This window comes from Cheilinus undulatus, linkage group 6 (genome assembly GCF_018320785.1).
Source record: "Cheilinus undulatus linkage group 6, ASM1832078v1, whole genome shotgun sequence".
NCBI classification, from domain to species: domain Eukaryota; kingdom Metazoa; phylum Chordata; class Actinopteri; order Labriformes; family Labridae; genus Cheilinus; species Cheilinus undulatus.
In genome coordinates, this window is record NC_054870.1 from 773,273 (window position 1) to 801,011 (window position 27,739).

The 27,739-nt window shown below is 41.2% G+C and overlaps 1 protein-coding gene across 2 annotated transcripts in view; it reads left to right on the plus strand.

Moving 5' to 3' along the window:
- The window catches only part of ncapd3 (non-SMC condensin II complex, subunit D3), a 42,919-nt gene continuing 15,180 nt past the window's right edge, over positions 1–27,739 (plus strand). Inside the window, exons 1-22 of one of the 2 annotated variants that reach the window (XM_041790287.1) lie at positions 1–110; positions 3,052–3,224; positions 4,637–4,799; positions 6,916–7,082; positions 8,690–8,860; positions 8,938–8,999; positions 9,083–9,170; positions 12,307–12,440; positions 13,440–13,512; positions 13,756–13,881; positions 14,279–14,531; positions 14,797–14,835; positions 15,447–15,539; positions 15,672–15,748; positions 15,918–16,052; positions 18,482–18,702; positions 18,902–19,093; positions 19,198–19,295; positions 19,495–19,604; positions 23,368–23,475; positions 24,653–24,767; positions 25,808–25,903. In XM_041790287.1, the coding sequence (XP_041646221.1) occupies positions 59–110; positions 3,052–3,224; positions 4,637–4,799; positions 6,916–7,082; positions 8,690–8,860; positions 8,938–8,999; positions 9,083–9,170; positions 12,307–12,440; positions 13,440–13,512; positions 13,756–13,881; positions 14,279–14,531; positions 14,797–14,835; positions 15,447–15,539; positions 15,672–15,748; positions 15,918–16,052; positions 18,482–18,702; positions 18,902–19,093; positions 19,198–19,295; positions 19,495–19,604; positions 23,368–23,475; positions 24,653–24,767; positions 25,808–25,903 (2,746 nt within the window). In that variant the 5' untranslated portion in view covers positions 1–58. The remainder of the gene's footprint in view (positions 111–3,051; positions 3,225–4,636; positions 4,800–6,915; positions 7,083–8,689; positions 8,861–8,937; positions 9,000–9,082; positions 9,171–12,306; positions 12,441–13,439; positions 13,513–13,755; positions 13,882–14,278; positions 14,532–14,796; positions 14,836–15,446; positions 15,540–15,671; positions 15,749–15,917; positions 16,053–18,481; positions 18,703–18,901; positions 19,094–19,197; positions 19,296–19,494; positions 19,605–23,367; positions 23,476–24,652; positions 24,768–25,807; positions 25,904–27,739) is intronic. The other variant, XM_041790288.1, reaches the window with a different exon arrangement.

Sequence of the window (27,739 nt, forward strand, 5' to 3'; positions counted from 1 at the left end):
TGCGCACAGGAGCGATCTGTTTTTCCGGGCGGGCTGATTCAAAATACAACCACGCAAAATGGATTTGCTCTCAGCGCTGCAGTTTCTGAGGTTAAATGAAATTCCACGAGGTAAACCGGGCATTTTATACATAGCAGATTGTATTATTAGTTGACTGGCAGCCGTTGTTTTAATACGGGTACTTCGTCTGCTCGTTTGTCTGGTGAGGTCAGCTCGTAACGTAACTGAGCTGTTTCCCGGGTTTTGTGCTTTTCGTTGGAGTCCAGAGAAAACGACAGAAAAGCTCAACGCTTTTTATTAGTTAACGTTTTAGCTGAGCCGATCTGTGCTCCAAATTAACGACATCTTAAACAAACCAACGTCTAATTAACCGCCAATAAAGGGTTTTGAGCTTCTTAGCCTGTCTTTGAGCTGATTTATAAGAATATTGCTACCAATGATTAAAATAAAGGAGTAGAAAAGAACAGAGTGCCCTTAAGAAAGGTTCATATAACATGAAAATAGGCTTGTAAACCAGTTAGTTCCTGTTGTAGTTCTTCTGTACAGGGGCTGGTGAAGTGTCCTTGTTAAAACAAATAAAAATTCATTTAAAAGTGTTTTTAAACTGTTGAAGACATGCTGCTGTATGTGAACATCCTCCCCATTTACTTCAACTATTACCTCCCTTTTCACAGTTTCAACCCAAACATGTGAGCCAGTGGGACTGTCTCAAAAGTTAAAAGTTGATTTAAACCCACAGAAATCTCCTCAGTTATTATTTAACAAGAGACTTTTCTTTTTTCCTTCCTTTTGTATAAATCAGGCGTTGATGATTGAAAACATTCGTCATAAAAAATGGACAGGATTGTGTAATATTCTGAGGATCAGTTTATCTGAAATATTGAAGACAGAGATTTTGGTTTCACTGAAAATTAAAACAAACATCTAAGAAAAACTAGCTAGCTAGCTGTTGACACTTCACTGAGCCAAGTGTTTCTTAGATTGTTTCTTTGCTTCCCTCTCTAGATGTCCTCTGGTCTTTACATCAGTATGGTCAAGTCTAAGGATTTCTTTCTATTAACTTCACCTAACTCTATGCCACCATGTTACAGTACTCTGTAAGAATACTAACATTTTACTCTGATAAAACAGTGAGATGTTCATGACTCTAAATCAGTGTTACTCATCCCTGCTCACCACAGAGCTAGATTGTTGAAAAATGCTTTAGCAAGAGCCACATGGTAAGTGGTGAAAGTGGCAAAAAATATGTTAAAGTGGCATTTAAAAATAGGAAAAGGTGGCAAAAATGGGTGAAAAGGGGCAAAGTAGGCATAAAATGGTAAAAACTGGGTAAAAAGTTAAAAATGGGGAGCACAATTGGCAAAAAGAAGGAAAAATGTGGTTAAAATCATTAAAAGTGGCAAAAAAAATTTCAAAAAAGGGCAATGGAAATATACAGACAAAAAATAAAGGTTGACAATTAAAGCCTACTGTGTATATATATATATTTTGTTTTTAAGATTTATTTTTGGGCCTTTTCATGCCTTTGTTAGATAGAGGAGGACAGAGGATAGACTCGGAAACAGGGAAGAGAGTGGGGGAGACACATGCGGGACATGGTGCCACAGGCCGGATTCGAACCTGGGCCGCCTGCGTACATGGTGTGCGCCTTAACCATTCGACTACTGGCACGTCCCAAGCCTACTGTATATTTGTGGGAAACAAACTGAATAATCTGGCTTGCAATGGATAATGTCTGAGGTAAAAGTTTCCATTTTTAAGGTTTTTCTGGGGGAATAATATTTCAGATTGAGACATAAAAGAGCCACAAATCATCACAGAAGAGCCACATGTGGCTCCAGAGCCCCTCGTTCAGTATCACTGCTCTAAATAATGGAGGTGTGTGCACCGTTTTTCCTTATTATGATGTTTTTGTCACAGCGTATGATATCAACTGTATTTTGTAAAGCAAAGTCAATATTTAGTCATGCAAGCAGTTTATTTTGAGTTTTACAACTCAACATAAGGTTTTAGGCATATTTTGTCCTTTGAAAGCTGTTCTTGTCAATGTTGACTAAAAAACAAACTGAAAAGTTGAACCCTTTATAAGCCCTTTTTACACATGCACTACACTCCTGAAAATATGAAAAATATTGCGTAGGAGGTGTATGTGAAACAAGAAGGGTCCAAATCAAACAGTATTTGACCCCATTTCAATCCAATCCAATCCACTTTATTTATATAGCACATTTTAAAAACAGTCAAGTTGACCAAAGTGCTGCACAGTAAAATCAAAGAAGTCACAAAAACTGCAGAAGTAAACACATTCAGAGGACAGACATAACAGCTGGCAAGAACATCAATAAAACAATTAAAATGAAATTAAAACAAATAAAAGCCATAAAACACAGGGGTCAAGACCATAAAGGACATAAAAGTTCACGTGTACAGAGTTAATTAAATGTCCCGTACCCAGAACTGTCCCCACCTGTGAGAGGATGTGGAAGTGCAGTGGTTAACTGTGTTTGATTTAGAAAGTACTCCTCCTGCACTCTCCCCAGGTGATACCCTTCATCTTAACCAACCATGGCTGATTATTTCATGTACAGAGCCCATCTAACACGGGTGATCTAAAATACTTCATGTATGAAAGGAGAAGTCTGGGCTAAGTCTGGGATTGTTTGTTCTGCGATTGGATTAAAAAGTAAGACCTGCCCTAATCAAACTTTGGGACATCCATATTTACCTTCTTAATGGCTTCCAACCTCCTAAGAGATTTGTAAATCAACTTTGCCCTCCAGCTCAGCTCCCTCTTCACCACAACAGTCCGGTGCAACATCTGCAAACTTTAAATAAAGATTTAAAAAATACAACAAAAAGCAGCAGTTGCAGTTAGAACTATCTGGATGGTTTAGAAACATTATTTAGCTGTGCAGACTCTGAAGTGTTAGCTGCTATTTCTTAAGCTCTTTTTTAAACTTTAAATGTTTTAAGTGTTCTGATTTCCAGATCACCACCAGTAACAGCATTGTTTCGTCTTAGATAATGGGATGATTGTTCTTTTCTCCACAGCCTGGGTGGATGAAGTGTGGGACTTGGAGTTCACAGAGAGAAAACAACTTGATGACACCATCGGAGAGGAACTTGTAGTGATTGGAGAAAAGGACTTCAGAAACCTTTACGGCTGTTTACTGGCTCATGCTGCTGACCAGCAACAGTCTGCAGGAAGAGATGGAGCCTCACAGGTAAAACTGATCTACCAAACCAGTGGGGGACACCCAGGGTGGGGTTGGGAAATACAGAAACACTTTAGACTGTTTCAAATGGTATTTTCTACCCATTAATGTTAAAATATTTAAATGAAAAGAGATTTACGCTGAAATCATAGTTTTGTTTAAAAAGTCCCTCAAATGTAAGTCTGCAGTGCACACAACTCTTGTGAAGTGTGAATGTGCTGACGATGCTTTAGCAGTCTCTGGTACTGTTATCTGGGGAAGTGGGCTGAAAAGTTTGGGAGCCTCTCTTCAAAACAATATGGCCTAATGTCTTTTCTCTAGATTGTTAAAAACTGGTTGTTTATTTTTATTAAACTAATTTGAATCCTGTTGCCTCATGGTAAGAAGGTTCCTGGATCCCCTCCCAGTCAGGGTCTCTCTGTGCAGAGTTTGCATGTTCTCTCCTGTGTGGGGTTTTCTCCATGTGCTACGGCTTCCTCCTTCTACCAGAGACATGCCTATTAGGTTAATTGGTGACTCTACCTTGGTTGTGAGAGTGAGAGGGCCTGGTTGTCTGTCTCTATATGTCATCCCTGTGATTGACTGGTGACCACTCCAGGGTGTACCCCGTGTCTCACTCAGTGACAGCTGGGATAGGCTCCAGCCCCCCTGCATGCCCAAACGGGATAAGTAGTAATAGAAAATGAATGGATGTTTATTAAGCAATGCAAAATTTAACAAAACATTAAGGCAGTATGAAGTAATGCAAAGCTGTCTCACATAAATTCTGAATATGACAAACACAATACTGTACTTGATTAAGTTATTCTATCTGTCATATCTCAGTCCACATTTCTGGACACATGCTGTTATTAGGCTGAATTATTGTGCAAGTCTGAAAAATTGGGGTGGAGGAATTTTCAAAGATCTATGTTTTTATTTTTTACATCGTCCTAAACAAAAAAATTCAAATTAATCGATAAAACTGATATATTGCACAGTCCTAGTATATACATGGGAATTTTACAAAGTTGAAAAAAGCTTTTGTTTTCATGACAGGGGTGTTTATAATACCATAGCTATATTTTAAGAGGTTACCGAATTACTGCCCAATCCTTTAGTTCAGTAAAATCAAGCTGTAGCTTTAATATGCATGTTAACATAGTGTTTTAATTGTGGTTTTTGTTTTTTATTTTTTATTTTTTATTTTTTTCAGATTTATTTTTACAGACTTAGTTCACATCTCTAAATGTCAATGTAGAATCAAGTGTTTTGAGTGCTTTTTCTTAATAAATGTTGCAACCCAAATGTGAAGAAAATATTAGTGTAGTGAATCTACGGGCTACTAGAAAGGTAGGTTAACCTGAAATGTTGAAGTGGGCTCTTATTGCTGTTTCAAACATCAGTCTTTAGGTATCCTTGTGCCTGTCATTTCATTGCAGAGTGTCTGGGCAACTCTGGGAGAGAATGGAGTGTCAGTCAAATCTTTGGTGGCTGTTCTGTCTCTCTTTGTCCTGGCGGGGAAAGTGAAGGCAGCCAATGTTCAGCAGAGAGTGAGCGGTCTGCATGCTGCCTCCCTCTACCTACTGCTGCTGGGAATCCCAGGTAAGAAAATCAGAGCAAATTTTACCTAGACATGTCTGCAACTTACATAGGAACACATATACATGTGAACAAAGTAGTTGGTGCCCCTCTGTGAAAGAAAAACCCACCGGTGCTCACTAAAATAATTGCAAACAAAGTAATGATACATAAAAATGCTGAAAATTACCTCGTAAAATCAGACATTGGTTTTGAATTGTGGTTAAACAGAATCATTTTAAAAAACAAACCAATGAAACTGGTCTGGACTAAAATGATGGTCCCCTGTTGAAGGTGTAAACTCAGCTTTGGCTATAGGGACATGTAAAACTCAGGTGTGGCCTTAGGGACATGTTAAACTCAGGTGTGTCCACAGGGACATGTTAAACTCAGGTGTGTCCACAGGGACATGTTAAACTCAGGTGTGTCCACAGGGACATGTTAAACTCAGGTGTGTCCATAGGGACATGTTAAACTCAGGTGTGTCCATAGGGACATGTTAAACTCAGGTGTGTCCACAGGGACATGTTAAACTCAGGTGTGTCCACAGGGACATGTTAAACTCAGGTGTGTCCATAGGGACATGTTAAACTCAGGTGTGGCCTTAGGGACATGTTAAACTCAGGTGTGTCCACAGGGACATGTTAAACTCAGGTGTGTCCACAGGGACATGTTAAACTCAGGTGTGTCCACAGGGACATGTTAAACTCAGGTGTGTCCATAGGGACATGTTAAACTCAGGTGTGGCCTTAGGGACATGTTAAACTCAGGTGTGTCCACAGGGACATGTTAAACTCAGGTGTGTCCACAGGGACATGTTAAACTCAGGTGTGTCCACAGGGACATGTTAAACTCAGGTGTGGCCTTAGGGACATGTTAAACTCAGGTGTGTCCATAGGGACATGTTAAACTCAGGTGTGTCCATAGGGACATGTTAAACTCAGGTGTGGCCTTAGGGACATGTTAAACTCAGGTGTGTCCACAGGGACATGTTAAACTCAGGTGTGTCCATAGGGACATGTTAAACTCAGGTGTGTCCACAGGGACATGTTAAACTCAGGTGTGTCCACAGGGACATGTTAAACTCAGTGTGGCCTTAGGGACATGTTAAACTCAGGTGTGTCCACAGGGACATGTTAAACTCAGGTGTGTCCATAGGGACATGTTAAACTCAGGTGTGTCCATAGGGACATGTTAAACTCAGGTGTGTCCATAGGGACATGTTAAACTCAGGTGTGTCCATAGGGACATGTTAAACTCAGGTGTGTCCATAGGGACATGTTAAACTCAGGTGTGTCCATAGGGACATGTTAAACTCAGGTGTGTCCATAGGGACATGTTAAACTCAGGTGTGTCCATAGAGACATGTTAAACTCAGGTGTGTCCATAGGGACATACGAAACTCAGGTGTGTCCATAGAGACATACTAAACTCAGGTGTGTCCATAGAGACATGTTAAACCCAGATGTGTCCATAGACATGTTAAACTCAGATGTGTCCATAGAGACATGTTAAACCCAGATGTGTCCATAGGGACATGTTAAACTCAGATGTGTCCATAGGGACATGTTAAACCCAGGTGTGTCCATAGGGACATGTTAAACCCAGGTGTGTCCATAGGGACATGTTAAACTCAGGTGTGTCCATAGGGACATGTTAAACTCAGGTGTGTCCATAGGGACATGTTAAACTCAGGTGTGTCCATAGGGACATGTTAAACTCAGGTGTGTCCATAGTGACATGTTAAACTCAGGTGTGTCCATAGGGACATGTTAAACTCAGGTGTGTCCATAGGGACATGTTAAACTCAGGTGTGTCCATAGGGACATGTTAAACCCAGGTGGGCCTTAGGGACATGTTAAACTCCAGGTGTGTCCATAGGACATGTTAAACTCAGGTGTGTCCATAGGGACATGTTAAACTGGTAATTATTTGTTCATTACCCTCTGATTTTAACTAAAAAGTTGGGGCTTTTTAAATAAGTAACGTAAGACTATTGAGTTGGTACACTGACTTGCTTAACTTGCATCTAAGTTCAGGTTGTTAGATGCCGTAGCATAGTACAGTCATTTAATGTAGACTGTATTTCCTACATGACAACTTGTCAGTAATTTTCTTTGCATGTGTTCTCTTCTTCCAGGGAGCATCGCCAACAAGGTTTTCCATGAGGTTTTATTTGACACTTGCTCAGACCTTACCTCTCACTGCTGGCCTCAGGACTCTGGAAAGAAGCGCAAGAAAGATGGCCTGAAGAGCTCCCAGGCAGAAGGCAAACGCTCCAAACCAACAAGAAAAGACACTACAGAGGTACTGACCTAGCTCAGACAAATTTAAAGCCACAGGACCATTTTGAAATACAATTACTTCTTACTTCTATAATTGGAGAGCTGTATGTCTGTCTTGAATTTCAAACCTCCCTGTTGCTCCAATTCTCATTCATACCTCTCAGAGGACTTCTTTGGTACACTGGGTTGAGACTGGAACCATGACAACTTGTATAAATCTCCACGATTGTGGCTTTAACGCTTCAGTTTGCTCCCCATCAGGTCCCAGGCTACTTTTTAAAATCTTTCTACTGCTCATCGCTACTGTTTCATAGCTGCTGTGTGTTCAGGCATACATTGTCAATAACAAGCAACCTCACGGTTTAGCTGCTTTTCTCTGAGGCTCCCTGTTCTCTTCTACCACAAGTTAGCCTAGCTTAGCCTCCCTGTCCTCTTCTACCACAACTTAGCCTAGCTTAGCCTAGCTTAGCCTAGGCTTCTGTGTCTGCCTCTCCTGCTCTGTGTGATGTTCGTGTTCTCCCTGTCCTCCTTCACCAATAATGCAACAAGGGCTGAAACAATTCATCAAGTGATTGGAGGCACTAGATTACAAGAATTCCTCTTAGAGAAATGATCTGCCTCCAGGCTCCACTTTTATCAGTCAGTAGCCACATATACCGGTGGTTTAAGCGCTCTGTGTTTTGCATGGATCTCTAGTGTGGCTCAAAGCACTTGCTCTCACTGTTGCCATAACATAAAGAGTAGTAAAAATGAGTTTGGGACTATAGATTGCAGAGGATTTCATAAACTTCACTATTTGCCCCATACAGGTATGACAGGACTTAAATGGGCAGGCTTCATGATTTAAGTCCTGTTTTGTAGCTTTCTGTCCATCTGTCTCTCTCTCCCTTCCGCGTGTGAAATGGTAAATTATTGTTTGTTTAAAATTCAGCGCTGCCTCTGGTAGCCTCCCTAGGCATTAAAGAAGACTACATATTGATGATAAATAGATCTCAGTCATATAGAAACATGTTTGTGCCACAAACTGTGACTGAGGCAGAGAGTTAAATAGAGTTCATCAGTCAGGATTCAACAGGTCATAGGAGCAATTTTACACCTTAAAATGTGACCTCCAGGTCAGGGGACGGTGTTTAAAAATCATATTTTTAGAGTGGATTAACTCACAAACAGTAACATGGTTGAAAAAAATCATATGATTATCATTCATCCACCTGACGTTCCTTACTTCCTTTGAAAATAAAAGCTGCTCAGTATTCACACAGGAAGTCAAATACCATCAGCTTAAGACAACAAAATCAAACCTGAAACAAAGCTGTCTAAAAGTGAAATAGTATATGGTACAAATGGGGGGATTTTTTCTGATTAACTACACAAAATTCCAAGATTAATCATTTTTTTAAAAATCTGTAATTGTTTGACAGCCCTTAAATAAACCTTTCTCTCTTTATACTTAAACACTTTCTCTCTTAATAGGTGAAAGAAATGGTCTTGGCTTATCCTGCCAACAGAGATGAGCTGGTAGAGCAGACACCCAGATACAGAGGCTGTTGTCCTCATCGCACTGGCAGGGGATCAATGTTTAGTGCTTGTCTATGTAAAAGAGATTGTTAGCATGACTGTTCCCCTCAGATGGAAGTGGACGAAGCAGAAGAAGAGGAGGAGGGAGAGGAGCTTCACTTCTCTAGCCAGGACTTGATGAAGATCAGAAATGCTGTGGTTAACTTGGTTCAAAGCCTCCTCAGACTCCTGCAGACTTTTCCTCTCAAAGACCGACCACAGAGCGCCAGTAACTGCTCACAGGTAACTAATCGATATGCTCACTTCACACCACTCCTCACTGTCTTAATGTTTGAACCAGATCCTTCTCCTCTGTGCAGATCTTCAGTAAACTGCTCTCCTTTGAGCCGGTTGTTGGAGAGCCAGCCTTTGCTGCTGCACAGTGAGTTTCCTTACTTCTTTTTGTTAAATCAAATAACGTTTATTCATGGTTTAAAATGCTGACAGTTGATGTTATTTCTGCAGAGATATCACCAAACTGAGGAGCGTTCCTGAGATGGCTTTCTATGGCCTACAGCTGCTCTGCTCCCCAAAACACGGAGACCAGAAAGAAGTAAGATCCTCTGATCATATACTCCTTGATTAAAATACAGAGAGGAAAAGAAAGGTTTTCATCATTGCTGTATTTCTGCTGTTAGAGACATGATTGTCCTCTTCCTTTGAAGCAGCTGAGACCTCAGAGGTGGCTTACGCTTTGAAAATCAACAGTATTTGTCTGTCTAGATTACAGATCGACACTTGGTACTTTTACTTGCTGTTAGAATAGTTTATTAATTGTATTAGCCTGATTAAAACAGAACTTTTAAATGTATGTAAACATGTTGGTCCAGCTGAAATTATACTAAATCAAAATGCTCAAAGAAGGACTAACAGGTGTCGATAGTGCGGCTGAGGATAGATTTTCTCTTGCATTTATACACCTCAATCTGACTGACCTGGACAGTGTGTTCTGGAAATGCTCCTCTGTTGCTGTGCCAGACTTTGACCCAGAAATCGATGGTCATAAGAGTGGTGTAACCTTGTCAGACATACTAGTGGAGCTGGGCGATATGGCTAAAATTGATAGCCCGATATATTTTTGTTATATCCTGGTACACGATATATATATCACGATACTTTGAAATATCCTCGAAGTGTCTGTATAATGTTTAATTCAGCTCCAAATGACACTAGTTTGGTGATTAAAATGGACTGTTCTATTGGATTTTTAATACAATTGCATGCAGAAAGGGCAAAATTCTATATAAAGTCAAATTTAACACACTGTTTTATTTCGAAAAGGACTTCATTCAATTCTTTACTTATAAATCAAACATTCATAAATCATGAACTAGTCGGTCTTTTATAGTGATGGACAGTCCTGACATCTTTTCTGTGTTCTGTTTACTATTGATGATTATAAAATGATTATTTTCCTCAGTAAGGGAGAAGAAACCCTACAGAACTCACCAACCCTGCAGTCTAGTCCACCATTCAGACCAAAACCCTGCAGTCTAGTCCACCATTCAGACCAACACCCTGCAGTCTAGTCCACCATTCAGACCAACACCCTGCAGTCTAGTCCACCATTCAGACCAAAACCCTGCAGTCTAGTCCACCATTCAGACCAAAACCCTGCAGTCTAGTCCACCATTCAGACCACAACCCTGCAGTCTAGTCCACCATTCAGACCACAACCCTGCAGTCTAGTCCACCATTCAGACCAAAACCCTGCAGTCTAGTCCACCATTCAGACCAAAACCCTGCAGTCTAGTCCACCATTCAGACCAAAACCCTGCAGTCTAGTCCACCATTCAGACCAAAACCCTGCAGTCTAGTCCACCATTCAGACCACAACCCTGCAGTCTAGTCCACCATTCAGACCACAACCCTGCAGTCTAGTCCACCATTCAGACCACAACCCTGCAGTCTAGTCCACCATTCAGACCACAACCCTGCAGTCTAGTCCACCATTCAGACCAAAACCCTGCAGTCTAGTCCACCATTCAGACCAACACCCTGCAGTCTAGTCCACCATTCAGACCAACACCCTGCAGTCTAGTCCACCATTCAGACCAACACCCTGCAGTCTAGTCCACCATTCAGACCACAACCCTGCAGTCTAGTCCACCATTCAGACCAAACCCTGCAGTCTAGTCCACCATTCAGACCAAAACCCTGCAGTCTAGTCCACCATTCAGACCACAACCCTGCAGTCTAGTCCACCATTCAGACCACAACCCTGCAGTCTAGTCCACCATTCAGACCAACACCCTGCAGTCTAGTCCACCATTCAGACCAAAACCCTGCAGTCTAGTCCACCATTCAGACCAAAACCCTGCAGTCTAGTCCACCATTCAGACCAATACCTTGCAGTCTAGTCCACCATTCAGACCAACACCCTGCAGTCTAGTCCACCATTCAGACCAACACCCTGCAGTCTAGTCCACCATTCAGACCAAAACCCTGCAGTCTAGTCCACCATTCAGACCAACACCCTGCAGTCTAGTCCACCATTCAGACCAGAACCCTGCAGTCTAGTCCACTATTCAGACCAACACCCTGCAGTCTAGTCCACCATTCAGACCAACACCCTGCAGTCTAGTCCACCCTTCAGACCAAAACCCTGCAGTCTAGTCCTCCATTTAGGCTCACAGCTGTGAATACATTAGTCCGTTATCTGTGCTGATGAAAGCAAGAGCAGTTTCTGACATGTTCATAACCTGAGAGCGTCTTTAGAGCTTGTTTCAGAATCTCTCTTGTATGATCACGGGGGTAAAAGCTCGTTTGGAGGCAGGAACATTTGAACTCCTCGTTGTCGGTGTTTTGAACTGTTAGACTGAGATAAGGCTCTGTAGTTGAGGAGAAGTGGATCATGTTTGTCCGCTGCTGGGCCGTCTTCTCTCTGACATGTTCGACTCTGCCAGGGAGTTTTTAGCACAGTGCTCGTGCCCAGGCAGATCACGTTTTCTGGGTTAAGTGTCTTTATGAAATTTTTAAATCTTGGCTTTTCAACAACACTGGGCTCATGTCTTTAGCGGCGTGTTGTGTTACTGCCGCCTTTATCTCCAGGTCATCTTGTGGCATACTTTTAACGATTAACGCGTGAGTTCAACCTCTTCCTTTTTAAAGCTGAACCACTGCCACATGACAGACCCAGCACTGTTTCTCGTTGTCCGTCTCTGAACGCTGCTAACTAGCTGCTAACTCGCCACGCTGCTCTGTTTACCTGTAGTGTTTACCTCCTCTCTCCTGCACTGATACTAAACTGCACATGTGTGGAGGAGAGTTTTCTGGATGGGCGGGGGGAGTGAGCTCTCTGCTGTGAGAGATGCATTCAGGGACAATGGGAGAAGTGAAATTCCAGTGAGAAATGCACGGCTCAAAACTTCCACATAATTTATACTCCGATGTTCACAATATGGTCATTTAATACATCTTGCATGGCAAAAGCCGCGATACATCGAGTATACTAGATATATCGCCCACCCCTAGGTGGACATGTTTCCACTGAAAAATAGCATCTCTGCCTGTGCGTGTACACTGGGAAAAGGACAGTAATATAGTTAAATAGCCAAACAGAGCTATAACTGAAGTTTAACTTAACTATGGATTTAACTGTACTGAATGGTTCCAAAGACCTGATTACATCAGCACTAACTGTCAACGACAGCTCGATGTTTCTAAATAACCAATGTCTGTTATTCCAGTCACTCCGGAGGGTTTTCCACCGACTCCTCTATGTTATCTTGATGATGAATAAAGGCAACAGAGGAAAGCCATCTCTCCTCATACCCAGCCAGGCTGTCCTCTCCACCCGCAACCAGGCCATCAGTTTTGTTTGGTAAACATAAGTAGATAGAGAATAAATATTTAGAGCCCCTTCACTTTTGTCAATTTTATGTTACAGATGTTTAATTTATTTTATCTCTCAGTCTACTCTCAGTACCCAGAATGACCAAGTGAAAACAGAACTTTAGAAATGTTTGCAAATGTATAAAAAAAACCTGAAATATCACATTGACATCAGTATTCAGAGCCTGTCCAACATCACTGTAAATGTAGCCCATTCTCCTCCATGTCTGATCTTTGCTGAGATGTTTTTTACACCTTGACTGGAGTCCACCTGTGCTAAATTAACCTGATTGTACATGATTCTAAAGGCTCACACCTCTCTATACAAGGCCTCACAACTGACAGTGATATCAGCAAAAACCATGAGGTCAAAGGACCTGCAAAGCTCAGGGACAAATCTGGGGACGGTTTCAGAAAAAAATCTGCTGCTCTGAAGGTTCCTAAGAGAACAGGCACCAGGCCCAGTACTATCCCTACAGTGAAGTGTGGTGGTGGCAGCATCATGCTGTGGGGGTGTTTCTCAGCAGCAGGGCCTGGGAGACTGGTCAGGGTTGAGGGAAAGCTTGTTGTATCATAGTCAAATAAATTGGACACTGTAATCACTGCAGCAGGGGCTTCAACTGCGTGAAGGGTCTGAATACTTATGTCAGTGTGATATTTAAGTGTTTTTTTTTTTTAATAGAAATTTGCTAAAATGTCTAAACTTCTGTTTTCACTTTGTCATGAACATGGGGTACTGAGTGTAGATTAATGAGAGATAAAATTAATGTCAACAGTTGTAGCATTAGGCTGAAACAAAACAAAATTTAAAATGGTGAAGGGGTCTGAATACTTTCAGAGGCACTGTAGTAAAACTTGCTGCATCTCCTATTGTTTCTGATTTATGCTGGAGAATACTTAGTGATTGATTATTCAGACATAATTGTGTCCATCTAGCCAAGAGTAACATCTTATTTCACTTAGTATCCATGTGCTCTTGTGGTTGTAGTCATCTTGTGGAGGAGCTGAAAGAACTGGCACTGCCTTTCCTGCAAATCCTTCTGCAGCATATCTGCTATCAGGTAAACCTTTCTGCAAACACTCAGCAGCGATGCACCTTTAATAAAAGCACAGATCTTGACGGTTTGTATAAAGCTGTAAGAGTCAGTGTCAGCTGTTCTGTCCAAAGGTTATGAGGGCAGAACCATTCATGGATATGTACTGATAATTGCATGGTTGGTTTATTGATCACTAATATACTTTTTTTATAAGTCAATTCATAGATGTAATGGTAAAAGTGACATGTTTGTCCTGCTGCTGTTTAGATGGTGGAGAAGAGCGAGTATCGAAGCCATGGCGCCCAGGCCGTGGGTATGTTGACGTCTCAGATGGCGAGTCATGACTTCGCCTGCTTCGTCAAGTGGCTCTATAACTTCTCCAAACAGTCAAAGGTAACACTGATCATCACAGGACTCTTGCCTCAATGTAGGATCCAAACATGATCTTAAAAGTTCTTTTTCAACTATTATGTTCTGAATGTTGATTTTTAACTACCTGTTTAAATACAAATATCTAAGTCAAAATTTTATAAGGAGAAATTCAACAAATTAGCATCCTGATTCACATGCCACAGGAGACAACGCTGTACTGGACTAAACAGGACATGAGAAGTTATTGGCTTGATAATGAGAAACTAATTCCACCCCTACATCCTTATGCTTTCACACTGTATTGGTCGTAGGTTCCCATAGTCCTGAATATCAAACATGTTTATTTATGATACACAGGGAGGCGGGGCCCAAAATCCTGTAGTGTGTGGCCTGCCTAAGTCTGTTCTGGTTTCTGTAGATGGTGCACCGGCTTTTCTCTGTGGATGTGGTGATGGTTTTGCTGGAGCAGCCAGAAAGGAGCTCTGAGGATTGCCAGGATCCAGAGCTTGCTTACTATCTACCGCAAAAGTTCCTAATCCAGAATCTGCTTTTCGATCGACGAATGGACGAGTCACCCACTGTCCAAGGCCACGCTCTCGCCTGCCTGGCCCAGTGTTTGGAGCTGCCTTCGCTCAATGTCACCAGGGCCGTCCACAACCTTTTCTCTGCCAGTGAGAAAACACACAACCAGCAGTGCAAGCCAGTTAATGGAGTTTCAGTTTTAATCATGATCTTGGCTTCCCACAATCAGAAAAACAAGATAATAGGGATTAAACAACCACTGTGCTGTACGCCGTGTTGCACACTTTGCCATGTGTGGTTACTTTTTCAGGGTTTTTGTAAGAGCATAACTTTTTTAGACCACTTTGCTCATATTACAGACTGTTTAAACAAACATATCTCCACTGAACTAACATGTCTTCTGTCTCTGTTTAGCTGGAACACAGACCGTGTTGGAAAGTGAAATCACAGAAGGTAAACGGTTTCCCTATTTAATTTTTCTTTCCCAGATGGTGATAATTGTACCATGTGTTGTTCAAGGCAGACAGAACTTTGGTTGGTGACCATGTTAACGTTTCACAGACACACCAGAAAAGATGGCCCAGCATGTATTTAGCACAGGTAGCAGAGACATTAGTACAGCCAATGAATGAACTGTATCTATTTGCCCATGCCTTATCTGAGTAGGCATGTTACTGTGATTCCATTTCCGCCAATTTAAATTGCATTTAGCGACTAGTCTAAAGAGAAGGAAATCCTTAGAAAACAAATTCAACCTAACAGCCAGCATTTCAGTGGCAGCGATGAAAACTTCTTGTCTGGCTTCATGGCTTTTAGGACAAACTATATTACATCTATAGAAATGGAGAATTTATTTCGCTTTGGAAACTGTTGGAAATATTTGAAGTACTAAACTAAAAATGTGTAACAGAAGGTGCTTATTAAAAAGTTCTATGAATCACACCACATCATCTTGTTCAGTCAGAACGAAGTGAGGTGAGGTTGATACTTAGTTGACTATCAGTTGACTTTAGAGGCTATGTTTTCAGGTGTTTGTTTCAAATAGAAATGACTGTTTGTTTCAGAGAGTCACAGCTCACAGCAGACTCAGAAGACCTACCGCAGTCTACCGTTCAGGACCGTGGAAATCACCACTACCGACAACTCCACCAGTGACGGTGAGACAATCTTTGCAATAAATGAAATTTCTGTTGCATTGATTTACTTCTGAACTGTATTTTGCATGTAGATGTGCACATACACAAATTCTGCCATTAAATATTGGTGAGGAATTTTAATTATTTTTTAAGCAGCCAAAGAAAACCTGGCTCTTCTCCTTCGGCGTGTAAAAGACTCAAAGACCAATGTGAGGAAATCTGCCCTGCAGGTATTTTGAACTTAGAATTTCCAGAAATTTTAACGTTTAAGTTTTAGCCAGAGCTATCAGTCACTCAGTTTTGTATGTGTTTTGTCCTGGCCTTATATGCTGCATGCTCATGGGAAACCATTGATGTGTGGTTGACCTTTCATGTCTTTGCTCCTCTGTTACCCCACAGGCTCTCGTTGGTCTCCTGAAACACGGTGTAATCCCTGCCAGCTGGGAGAACTTATCTACGCTATCAGAACGCTGCAGAGACCCGGCAGTATCTGTGAAGAAGAAGGCGCTGCAGTGCTTGGGAGATCTGCTCTCTGTGAGTGTCAAAGGGCAGATCAGTGAGGAGGGAAATATAGCAGCAAAACGTTTTACAGCCTCTGACATAATTTTCATGCTCAAAGGTTAAATTCTAGCTAGCCATCAGTAACCTGGTGCAGCTTTAAAGAGCTTAAATTTTTTAGATTCACAAGTGTGGCACATAGCTGTTTCTAAAGCCAATCTGGATTATTTCAAATGAGTTTATCATGTCATTACCACAATATTGAAACAGAACAGACTCAGGGCATTTTTACACCTCCTGCTCACTTAAGTTGGTCTCAAAAATGGACCATTTTATTCCATTTTTGCATAATTACATCAAGTTTTGTTTGTGTTCACACAGGGGCATCTGTAAAGGGACCATAACCATAGCAAGACTAGTTTCAAAGCTAGTATATGGCTGGCTGCAGTATTCTGGGATGCCTGTAGACATGTCAGACTTGTGTGTTCTGCAGAGTGATTTTTTGGGTAATTGTGCTGACCCCAATGTCTGAGGGGAGAGAATTGAAGGATCCCAAAAGTGTCAAACATAAAGCTCTGTCAGTAGGAAAGGGCTAACCTGACAGGCCAGTAGGGCTGCAACAACGTATCGATAAAAATCGTTAATTAAAGTGACATAGCCGCTACCGAGAAGTAAACTCCATAGAGAGCTGCATAACGCAAATCATGGCAACTGTAGACATGTCAGTACACAACTAAAAGTACTGCCCCTCATCACTGATTGGTCCCGTCACTTTCTAACCGGGCCCAAACGGTTCAGACCGGAGCTTTGCAAGATGGATTCAACAGTGAAAACACGGAAACGGGTGCATCCATCTGCTTTGTCATTCAGACTGAATGAGACCACGTCAAACAGAGCAGGGATATGGAAGTAGTGGTGGACGAGGAGACTGTCAGACTGATTTTGTCTTTATTAGCCTTGCCTTTAGGCTCTGATGAACTTTCTGCAGTTTCTAACTCCTGCTGAATCAGCACTCTGTCTGGTATTAGTCTTTGGTCCAAACGCCCGTGGCTAAGGCTAGCGGCTGCTGCTGCTTCGTTTTGACATCGTTAGGATGAAGACTCTTTAGTGACTTGTAAGATCTGTTGTGTTAAAACTCAAGGAAGTCTTTCCGCTCTTCAGGATCTTTGCAGGGCAACTTTAACAAAACCTGTGGTGTTATTCTCCCCATAAATACTGAATAACTCCACCGTGTTATAGGCTGCTGCTTCTTCTTCTCTGGTACTTAACAGTGGGTCATGCACTGCAGCGCCATCTACTGTTTCAGATTGTGTTGTCTCATAAGAAAGAAAAGAAATGCCTTATCGGTGGATATTATCAGTTAAAATGTTGCTGTCTGGATAATACAATTCTGTAAAATATATGCAATATTGGCCTATAATTTATCAGTAGTGATAATTACCGAGCATCCCTGGTACAGACCATGTGTAGTGATGGCCTCAGTGGTCAGCCAAAAATTGTTTGGGAGAATTTCTTGCAGTTAATGTTTACATATAAGAAATACACAGGTATGCAACTTTGATTCTTAAACCTGAGATGGATATACAGTATATGAAATCAATAACTTAATCACAAGTTTATTTTGAATAGATTAATACAATTGTGTGAGGAGCAAACTTTATGCTGATTATGTCACATATCATAATGATCTAAATCAACATGATAGCATTTTCAAATTACATTGATCACTAAAGACCAGTGAAGATAAAGGTTAAGCAGGAGAGGTTCAAAAGCAAGCAGTTATAAGCCATTTAGAAGAAGGGTGTATGTGTGTTTTCAGTACATGTTCTACTGGCTATGGTAGCCGCTTGGATAAAAAATAAATAAATAAATAAATAAATAAATTCTTCAGGCACTTGGGTCTGGCCAAGATCTGTACATGTTCTCACCCCACACCACCCACAATGGAGTCCACATAAAATTAGACTGAGTGCCACCTTTTCAAACCGTCTCAGTATGGTTGTGTGGTCCACCACAGAGTTCAGCTGACACCTTTTACACCAGCACAGTTGAACCGAACTAACTCTGCAACAGGGCTCAAGTCCATTTCAACTGAACTACATTAATACTTTTACAGTTTGATCGACCACCGTCTAAATTTAAGCCTATAGAGAGTCACTACATTAATTTGGGATTTTCTATATAACTTTCTATATTTTTTCATGTCCAAATATATATCACAGAAAAAAACATGATGATTTCACATTTTTCCAGTATTTCTCATCCTAACTAATATGTTGATTTATTATCCATAATTATCAACCTCAGAGTAAAGAAGGCAAGTACATTTTCCCCTCCTACTGCATAAAGTCATAGCTTTGCATAGTATTGTGTGCCTAAATTAATCAATAAAAATTTAAAGGAAGGAAAAACCAATCAAGCACCAAATGCACTTTTTAAAATGGTTTTGTTTCTTGTGACTGCAGGCTAAACCTGGGTGCAGTGTGGTGCAGAAGGCGTGGCTGCAGGGTGTGGTGCCTGCAGCGGTGGACTCGGAGAACTCGGTGCAGGAAAAGGCCCTTGAGGCTCTGGATCAGGTGCTGCTCAACCAGGTGAAACCTTTCTCTGCCAGCTGTTACATGGACACCAATCAGAAGCTGACCTGGGCTCTGTTAGACCTGCTGTGCCACGAATGCCAGAACCTCAGGTAAAATAAATAAATGGTTTTCTTTTAATCTACTTTACTGACTTTTAAAAAGTTTGATTCCTTAACATGCTGATCTCACCCCTGCTGTTTCTGAGGGGTCATTTATACTTTATATTAACATGTTTTTGGAATTTACATACCAAGATAGACATGTTATGAACAGTTCATCACCAGTAATACCTGCATCTCATTTCTCCAGCCGATATTTCAGCAGGGCCTTCACCATCTGGTCCAAACAGAACAAGTTCACTCCAAAATTCATTGCTAACTTGATCTCTCACACGGAGGCTGATCACGCCGCCGGGGCCTGGCTGCTGCTCTCTAAGGTTGTTTCTTCATCCTCCAAACTTCCCTTTGAAAAGATCCTGGATGCCTGGGACAGCATGGTCAGGTGAGAGGAACACATTTATACACAGCATTTCCATCAAGCCCATGTGCCATAGTGAGAGCTGTTGAGACGTTTTGTCAGTGTGTTTATTTAATTTTTGCTCTCAGTTCACGAGACGTACCGGTGACGACATGCTGTCACATCCTGTCTGTGATGGGAGACATCGCTGCACATTTGAATGAGGACACCAAAGACAGGATAATTAGTAAGTGACGATATATCAGACTTTAACTGCCAACCTTTGTCCTAATCCTGTACTGCCTCTTTATCATCAGTTGTGTGTTCTGTCCATGAAACTGCAAACACACAAACATAAACAAGCTACCACAACTAGTGAAGTAAATAACTGTATTTTTTCTCAGGTTCATAATTCTGTATGTCTCTGTCTGTCTCCATCTCCCCAGGTGATCTGATGTCTTTGTTAAAGACCTTCACTTTGTCTCTGGAGGTGATCAGTGCAGCTGTAGAGACTCTTTATCAGTTTGGATGCAGTGAAGATGTCAAACAGACCCAGGTTGAGCATCTTTTCTTTTCCATGATGTAACTTCCGTGTCCAGTGTAGTAGAACTTAAAGTTTTCCTCCACATCTTTTTGTAACTGGAGCTGATGACGCGGTGTTCTGAGCCCTCTTCGATCTCTCTACACTGTCTGGTCTGAATGACTTTACATCGTTTTAAAGCAAAAGTCAAACTGTAGACTGACAGCGCTGCAATCTGCTCTTATCACATTCTCTCTCCCCATCTCTCTCTCTCTCTCTATCCACTATCAGTTAATTCACTCTTATCATCAAAAGAAGAGGATTTTCCTGCATTTAAGTTAAAGAACAGTCTCTTTATGTTGATTTGTGGGTCTCTAAAGGGCAGAAACACAATCATATTTTTGGACTGGGTGGTGAGAACTGCATGCTTCAAGACAGACTCCGTCATGGGCGAAATGTTTGTCTAGAATTCATTTGTCTATCAAAAGGGAGAAGGGTCAAACTTTTTTCAGTAGTAGGTGCAGATGAAGGTGTATTCCTGGATCTGCGCCTGGTCCTTCCTGATCTCACTCATAAGTGTGAGAAGCTGTGTGCAACTATCAGACCATATATGAGCACAAAAATCTCAAGTTTTGTTTTTGGGTCATAAATAATTAAGTCATACAGTGAACGCTGACACTGCTGTAACAGAGTTATAGACAGCTGGAGCAGAGGCAGGGATAAATGTTTCTCCCTTTGGGGTGAAAATTGATCATGGAGAGGTTATCTAGCAGATGGGGTAAATCCTTCCAGAAAAACGGACATCAGCATTGCACACTTGAAGGTGAGGCTGGCCTAGGACCATTTGAGTGCAGCTCGGTGCAGCCAAACTGGTGATAGAAATGCAAATCAGCATGACTTGGTTTGGCTCGGCACAGATAAAAGCCGTGGTGGAAAAGCTCCATTAGGTATGCAGACATGGTCAAGACAATGTGCTCAAGTTCAAACCGAGCATCAGAATAAAGAGGAAAGAAGATTTAAAGACTTCAAGCATATTGTGTTTGTTGGTGGCAGACAGGCTGGTCTTAGTTTTCCACTAACTGATGATCTACAGGGATTTTCCTGCACCATCATCTTGGGGGTTACAGAAAAACAGAGGAAATATCCAGAGAGTGGTATTTCTCTGGGCCAAACTGCCATTATGATGGCAGAGGTCAGAAAAGAATGATTAGATTGATTTGTCTAGATAGAATGACAATAATAACTCGTTACAGCCAGGGTATGCAGAAGAGCATCTCTCACACATTGGACTCACACTGGGCTCAGTTGCTCCACACTGTGTTTCCCCTCCTCAGTCTCATGGGGGACTCACTGGACTCACATTCCTCCGAGCCCAAGCAGGCCTGAGCATGGTCACCTCTTGGTCATACGTCATCGTGTGGTAAAGTGACAGAAATGTGGTTTTGTTCACTAATAGCAGCCTTAGATTAGAACAAAGGACACCACAGAGAGCATGACTGCAGCTTTGCTCACTGTGTGCTTATTTTTGAGACATACTCTGAGACAGATCACTTCGCTTCAATCATATGAAAACTGAAGCTCCGATTCACACTGGCTCACCAAAAGTCAAACACAAACAGTTAACCATGTTTACTTTCCTAAAAGCATCAGTTACAGCCACGTGATTGGCTGATTAGATATTTGTTTTAATGAGCATGAAGTGGTTGGTGAGCGTGAAGTAGTCAGGTGTTGGGGATCTTAATGACAGTTTGTGTCTATAATACCTAAGAAATGTAATTATTCATTTATTCATATTGGTCGCCTTGCAATCAGAAGGTTGTGGGTTCAATCCCCTGCAGTCACATGTTGGTGTGTCCTTGGGCGAGACACTTTACCCCAGTTTGCTCCTGCTGCTTGGTCGTGGAATTGATGCATACGAATGAGATTAGCTAAAACTGATGGCCAAGTCTCCATAGCAGATTCTGCCATCAGTGTGTGGGTAGGTGTGGCCTGTGGTGTAAAAGCGCTTTGAGTGTGCTATACAAGCTCAAGTCCATTTACCATACAGTCATGGACGAAAGTATTGGCACCCCTGGAATTTTTCCAGTAAATACACCATTTCTCCCAGAAGTTGTTGCAATTACAAATGTTTTTGGTATACACATGTGTATTTCCTATATGTGCATTGGAGCAACACAAAAAATCAGAAGAAAAAAGACAAAATTGACATAATTTTACACAAAACTTAAAAAATGGGCCGGACAAAATTGTTGGCACCCTCAACTTAATATTTGGTTGCACACCTTTGGGGAAAAAATAACTGAAACCAATCACTTCCTATAACCATCAACAAGCTTCTTACTCCTCTCAGCTGGAATTTTGGACCACTCTTCTTCTCCAAACTGCTCCAGGTCTCTCAGATTTGAAGGGTGCTTCTTCAACAGCAGTTCTGAGATCTCTCCATAGGTGTTCAATGGGATTTAGATCTTGACTCATTGCTGGCCACTTCAGAACTCTCCAGCTTTGTCTCCAACCATTTCTTTGTGCTTTTTGAGGTATGTTTGGGGTCATTGTCCTGCTGGAACACTCATGACCTCTGACCCAGACCCAGCTTTCTGACACTAGGCCCTACATTGTGGCCCAAAATTTTTTGATCGTCTCCAGATTTCATGATTCCTTGCACACAGTCAAGGCACCCAGTGCCAGAGGCAGCAAAACAACCCCAAACATCCTTGAAGCTCCTCCATGTTTGACTGTAGGTACTGTGTTCTTTTCTTTGTAGGCCTCATTCTGTTTTCTGTGAACAGTAGAATGACGTGCTTTTCCAAAAAGCTCTACCTTAGTCTCATCTGTCCACTAAATGTTCTCCCAGAAGGATTGAGGCTTACTCAGGTACATTTTTGCAAACTCCAGTCTGGCTATTTTAAGTCTCTTTGTCAGCAGTGGGGTTCTCCTGGGTCTCCTGCCATAGCGCTTCATCTCATTCAGATGACCACGTATGGTCCCAGCTGACACTTTTGCACCCTGAGTCTGCAGGACAGCCTAAATCTGTGTGGAAGTTGACTAAGGATGTTTATCCTCCATTCCAACTATCCTGCGTTGCATTCTTTTGTCAGTTTTTCTCTTCCGTCCACGTCCAGGGAGATTAGCCACAGCTCCATGGTTATAAACTTCTTGATTATATTACACACAGTGGACAAAGGAATCTCAGGATCTCTGGAGATGGTCTTTAACCTTGAGATTGTTCATATTTTTCCACAATTTCACTTCTTAAGTCCTCAGACAATTCTGGGCTCCTCTTTACCTTCTCCATGCTTGGTGTGACACACACAGACACACAACACAAAGGTTGAGTCAACTTTTACACATCCTAACTGGCTTCAGGTGTGATTTTTATATTGCAGCACCTGTTACTGCCACAGGTGAGTTGAAATGAGCATCACATGCTGGAAATAAAATGATTTACCCACAGTTTTAAAAGGGTGCCAACAATTTTGTCTGGCCCATTTTTTAAGTTTTGTGTAAAATTATGTCAATTTTGGCTTTTTTCTTCTGATTTTTTTTGTGTTGCTTCAATGCACATGAAGGAAATAAACATGTGTATACCAAAAACATTTGTAATTGCAAATATTTCTGGGAGAAATGATGTATTTTCTGGAAAAATTCCAGGGGTGCCAATACTTTCGTCCATGACTGTACATGGTGGTTTCTAATGTCATCCTTACGATTGATTTGTGTCCTCTATGCTGACATGACTTAACCCCAGCCCTTTTGTGGATTTTCTTCCCCATTACATTTAATTTCCTTCTGTATTTTTTAGGCTTTTTTGAATCAGCACTGTGGAGAGCTGGTGTCAGTTTGTGAATCGTATCTTGCCGGCATCATCCTGAGTGAACACGGAAGCCAGAACCTCAATGAAGATCTCATGGTGAGAACCAACATACAACAACAGAAATCAGCTTCAGTCCCATCAAAAGTCTCCTTTAAGAACTGCAAGCAGACAGTTGATGTGTTCATTTGTATCATAGTTAACAGAACTTAAAGGGGCTTTATGTAACTTTTAGAAAAACACTTGTGTAGCGACCCCGCCGGCCATTAGCCAAACTAAAACATTATTGTGTTGCATGTCCATGAATGAGCCTCTGGTTTATCAGCTGATGCACGCAGACCAAGGTGATTTACTGGCACCATGTATACAGAGGAGGTAAGTGAAGTAACTAAATAAAACACTAAATGAGCAACGTGACATTAGTGTTGTTTGGACAGCATCTTCATAAGCAAGCTAATGTAATTTAGCATATGTTTTATAGAGCATGAAACACTACATTGTCCATTGCCCTACCTTGTCTACAGAAAGACGGCATTCTCTGGATCTGTGTTTATCCCAAGCACAGAGCGAAGCTCCCTCCGTTTCTCAAATGCTCCACCGATATTTACCCTCGATTTCCCCCTGCTTCGGTCAAGCTCTCGTTTAGCTTGATGGGCTTCAGTAGATTAAAAACTGTCTTGGTTTTTTTATGTTTACGCTGAGTTTGTGTGGATGTCTGGGTTGAGCTTGTTTACTTGCCGAAGCAGTTTCTTTCCATTCTACACACCATAGCCAGGTATAAACAGAGCAGGAGGTGCGTGTACTACATAGCACCCAACGTCACATCCGTTGAGATTTCGCAGAAAATTCGGCCAAGTTCTTTACAGATAAATGACTCAACAGGCTTATGGAGGCAAGAAATATAGGAGAAATAAGAAAAAAGAAATAAGGAGCCTTGTTCTTCACACTGGGATAAAGTGCGCACCATTATATACTCAAAAATGGGAAGTGAGAAAGCAGAAAAGTTACATATAGCCCCTTTAAGGTTAAAGGGGACATACTATGTAAAGCCACATATTCTGTATTTTTGTATTGCAAATAAGACTCCCAAAGCTTTTCTCACACATATAATGTTGCAGATATTTTGCTACGGTTTTAACACCAGTTTAACTAACTTTTTGTTAGTTAAATTACATTACCCTTTAATTTATCAAAACCACAGACGTGTAGTGCCACACCTTCCCAGCCATTGTAAAGCCATGCTTTTTTTTAGGACTGAAAACAATCTCTCTTTCAGATAAAACACCTCCACACTCTGGGGGTGGCATCACTCCACTGTCCCTCCAAGGTTGGAAAAAGGACGGTGCTGGTTGTTGAATCAGTCCTCACAACGCAGTCAGAGAGAGTGGCAGGTAGGAAGGAGGGTCGTTATGAATAAAAAATGCTCTGTTTTGTAAGTTCCTACTTGCTGGTGGCTTGTCAGTTTTGTTTTTTAGAAGCCATTTTTAAAGGAATGAGCTGATTCTCTTCTGGCTTATTTAATGTCTGTGTTGCTACGAGAAGATGGGAGAGAGGGAGGATGACTTTATCTCCTCCTTTACTCCTCTGTGAAATTCAAAATGAAGGTGAAATGTAAACACGGGCCTGAATACCAACCTGATAGCAGCATGAATTTCCCTTTTGAGAAGTCACAGAATATGCTAGGGATATATCGTCCAATAGTAATTTCATTTAAAGAATGTTCACATTTAGCACAGATTATCTTGATACTCATGTTTTTACTTTGTGTGAGATAAATGCAGTACTGTTTGCTAATCTTATGGGGTAAAAAGCAAATCTCAAAGGACCATGGAGGGACATTAAATCAGTTATCATAGATCTCTCGACAACTATGAGGCATTAAAGTTTTTGTCCTTCATTTTTCTGCTCTTGTAATGGGATGGCTGTATTTTCTGGCTTAACATCCAGGAGTATTTTGATTGTGTTAAAGATTACGACCTTGGCTTGTTTAGTTGGATGACAGAACAACACAGTTCACTTTGGGGTTTTAGTCTGAGTCTACTTTAAGAAGCATGGTTTGTCTGTACTTGTGTATGGTATAAAGAGACTTGAATGGCACTAGTAAATACTTGATACGTGTCAGAGAGTAGAGTTATTACCATTGTGTCCATGCAGCACAGGCTCATTTCATCTGAGCTGCATGGGTGACGTGAAAGTTGGAAGAAGGTCATTGTTGACATCTAGATCATCACTGAGTAATCACAGCAGTATGGACGCCTTTGCCCACACAGCCTAGTGTTGTACAGCACTAAACAATCAGTGCCTAATGTGGAAAGGTTCAAAAATAGGAGCTGTAATTTACATTATCAAATGGGCTTCTTGAGAAATTTGTTGTTGTTTTTTTTTTTTTACAAAAATATACGTATTAATGGCCATTTCTTTTCTCTACAAGAGCTACAAGAGGAGGTGCCAGCCTCACAGCCTCTGTCTCAGTTCAGAGCAAACTCTTTGCCCACCAGAGTCCGAGCGCATGGAGTCATCACTTTAGGTAAGTTCTTAAAGATTTTTCCCCTCCCATCTACAAGTTCCCTCTTCTGTCACAACATTTAAGTTTTCTCTCCTGGCTAAAACATAAGTCCTGGCAAAGATATCATTGCAAAAATTAAGAAACTTTGAAATAAAGAATGTGTCAAATTATCTTCATCTTATTCTTCTCTGCTTTAGCAAAAGCCTGGCAATACAAGCATAGAAGGACAATACAATACAATACAGTAACTTCATTTATCCCTGAAGGGAAATTCATTTGTCTGGGTCTTATCTGTCAGAGAGAGACAGAGGACAGTGGGAGAGTCTATGACCACTGTTGTTAAAAGATGTACAAGAAAGAGCAAGTACACTAGTTAATAGAGAGAGGGTAACCAGGGTTCGCTTTCATCGCTCAGATCCTCTAACATTATTAGTGCTGCAGTTGTAGCTGCATGCTGCTTTAAAGGCTATCTTCCTTCTTCTGCTTCTGACACTTCCCTCCATTTTAAACCAGTTTGAAACGAGCATAACTGATATATTCTGGAAAAATACCGACCAGAGCTTGAACTGGCTCAATATTATTTTTACATTAATGTGCTTTCTTCTGCAAAGGTTTTTAAGTTTTCTATTTTTAATTTCTATTAAAGTTTTAATTCATACATTTTTGATTCCAGATTTAAGTATAATTGTTAATTTGGTAATGTTTTTACTTCTGTGTGGAAGTCTGTGTCTGTAAACTTCTACTGGATACCTGGAGTTTCCCTTTGGATTCAGGTATCTATCTCTCGATCTATCTAATTCAGTTCAATTCAAATGGCCCTATTGGCATGGAAAACAATTGGTTTCATTGCCCAAGTAATTCACAAGTTATAATGAAAAATTCAATTTTAAAGGAAAATATATACACAAAAAGATGAATATGAGACAAAGATCAACGTTCAGTTTTTATTTCCAGGTGTTTACATCTGGATCTGATACTAAACAGGAGATAGCTTTATTTGTAAAAGAACACCACATTTTAAGGTGAGCAAAAGTATTGGAACAGATGGACTTAAACTGATTAAAGTAAATCAGACTTAATATTTAGTTGCAAATCCTTTTCCTGCAGTAACTGCATCAATCCTGTGACCCACTGACATCACCAAACTTTAGCATTCTTCTTCTGTGATGCTTTTCCAGGCTTTCACCACAGCCTATTTCAGGTGTTTGTTTTGGGGGTTTCTCCCTTCAGGCTCCTCTTCAGCAGCTAAAATGCTCCGTAGGGTTTAAGACTGGAGGTTGACTTGGCCAGTCCACCCCTTGCCCCTGATGAACCTTTTTTTGTTCTGCCAGTGTGTTTTGGGTCATTATCTTGCTGCATGATGAAGGATCTCCCAATCAGTTTGGTTGCATCTTTCTTTAAATTGGCAGACAAAATGTTTCTGAAGACTTCTGAGTTCATTTCTGCTGCCATCATGTGTTACATCATAAATGAAGATTAATGAGCCCTTCCAGAAGAAGACATGCAAGCCCAAGCCCTGACATTACCTCCACTGTGTTTCACAGATGAGCTTGTATGTTTGGGATCATGAGCAGATCCTTTCTTTCTCCAAACTTTAGTCTTTCCATCACTTTGGTAAAAGTTTATCTTTGTCTAAATTGTCCATAAAGCGTTGTCCCAGAATGTTGGAGGCTCCTCTCTGTACTTTTTTTTTTTTAACTCGTTAAGTCTACAGCAAAAATAAAGAATTGGCCTCACCATTCCAATACTTTTGGAGGGGACTGAACATATGTACAAAGCCCATTTCATGGTGGTGTGGAGACTGAAGATCTTCAGTCACAGCTGCTCAGTAAAGTGCTGCAACATTTGCAGTGTTGA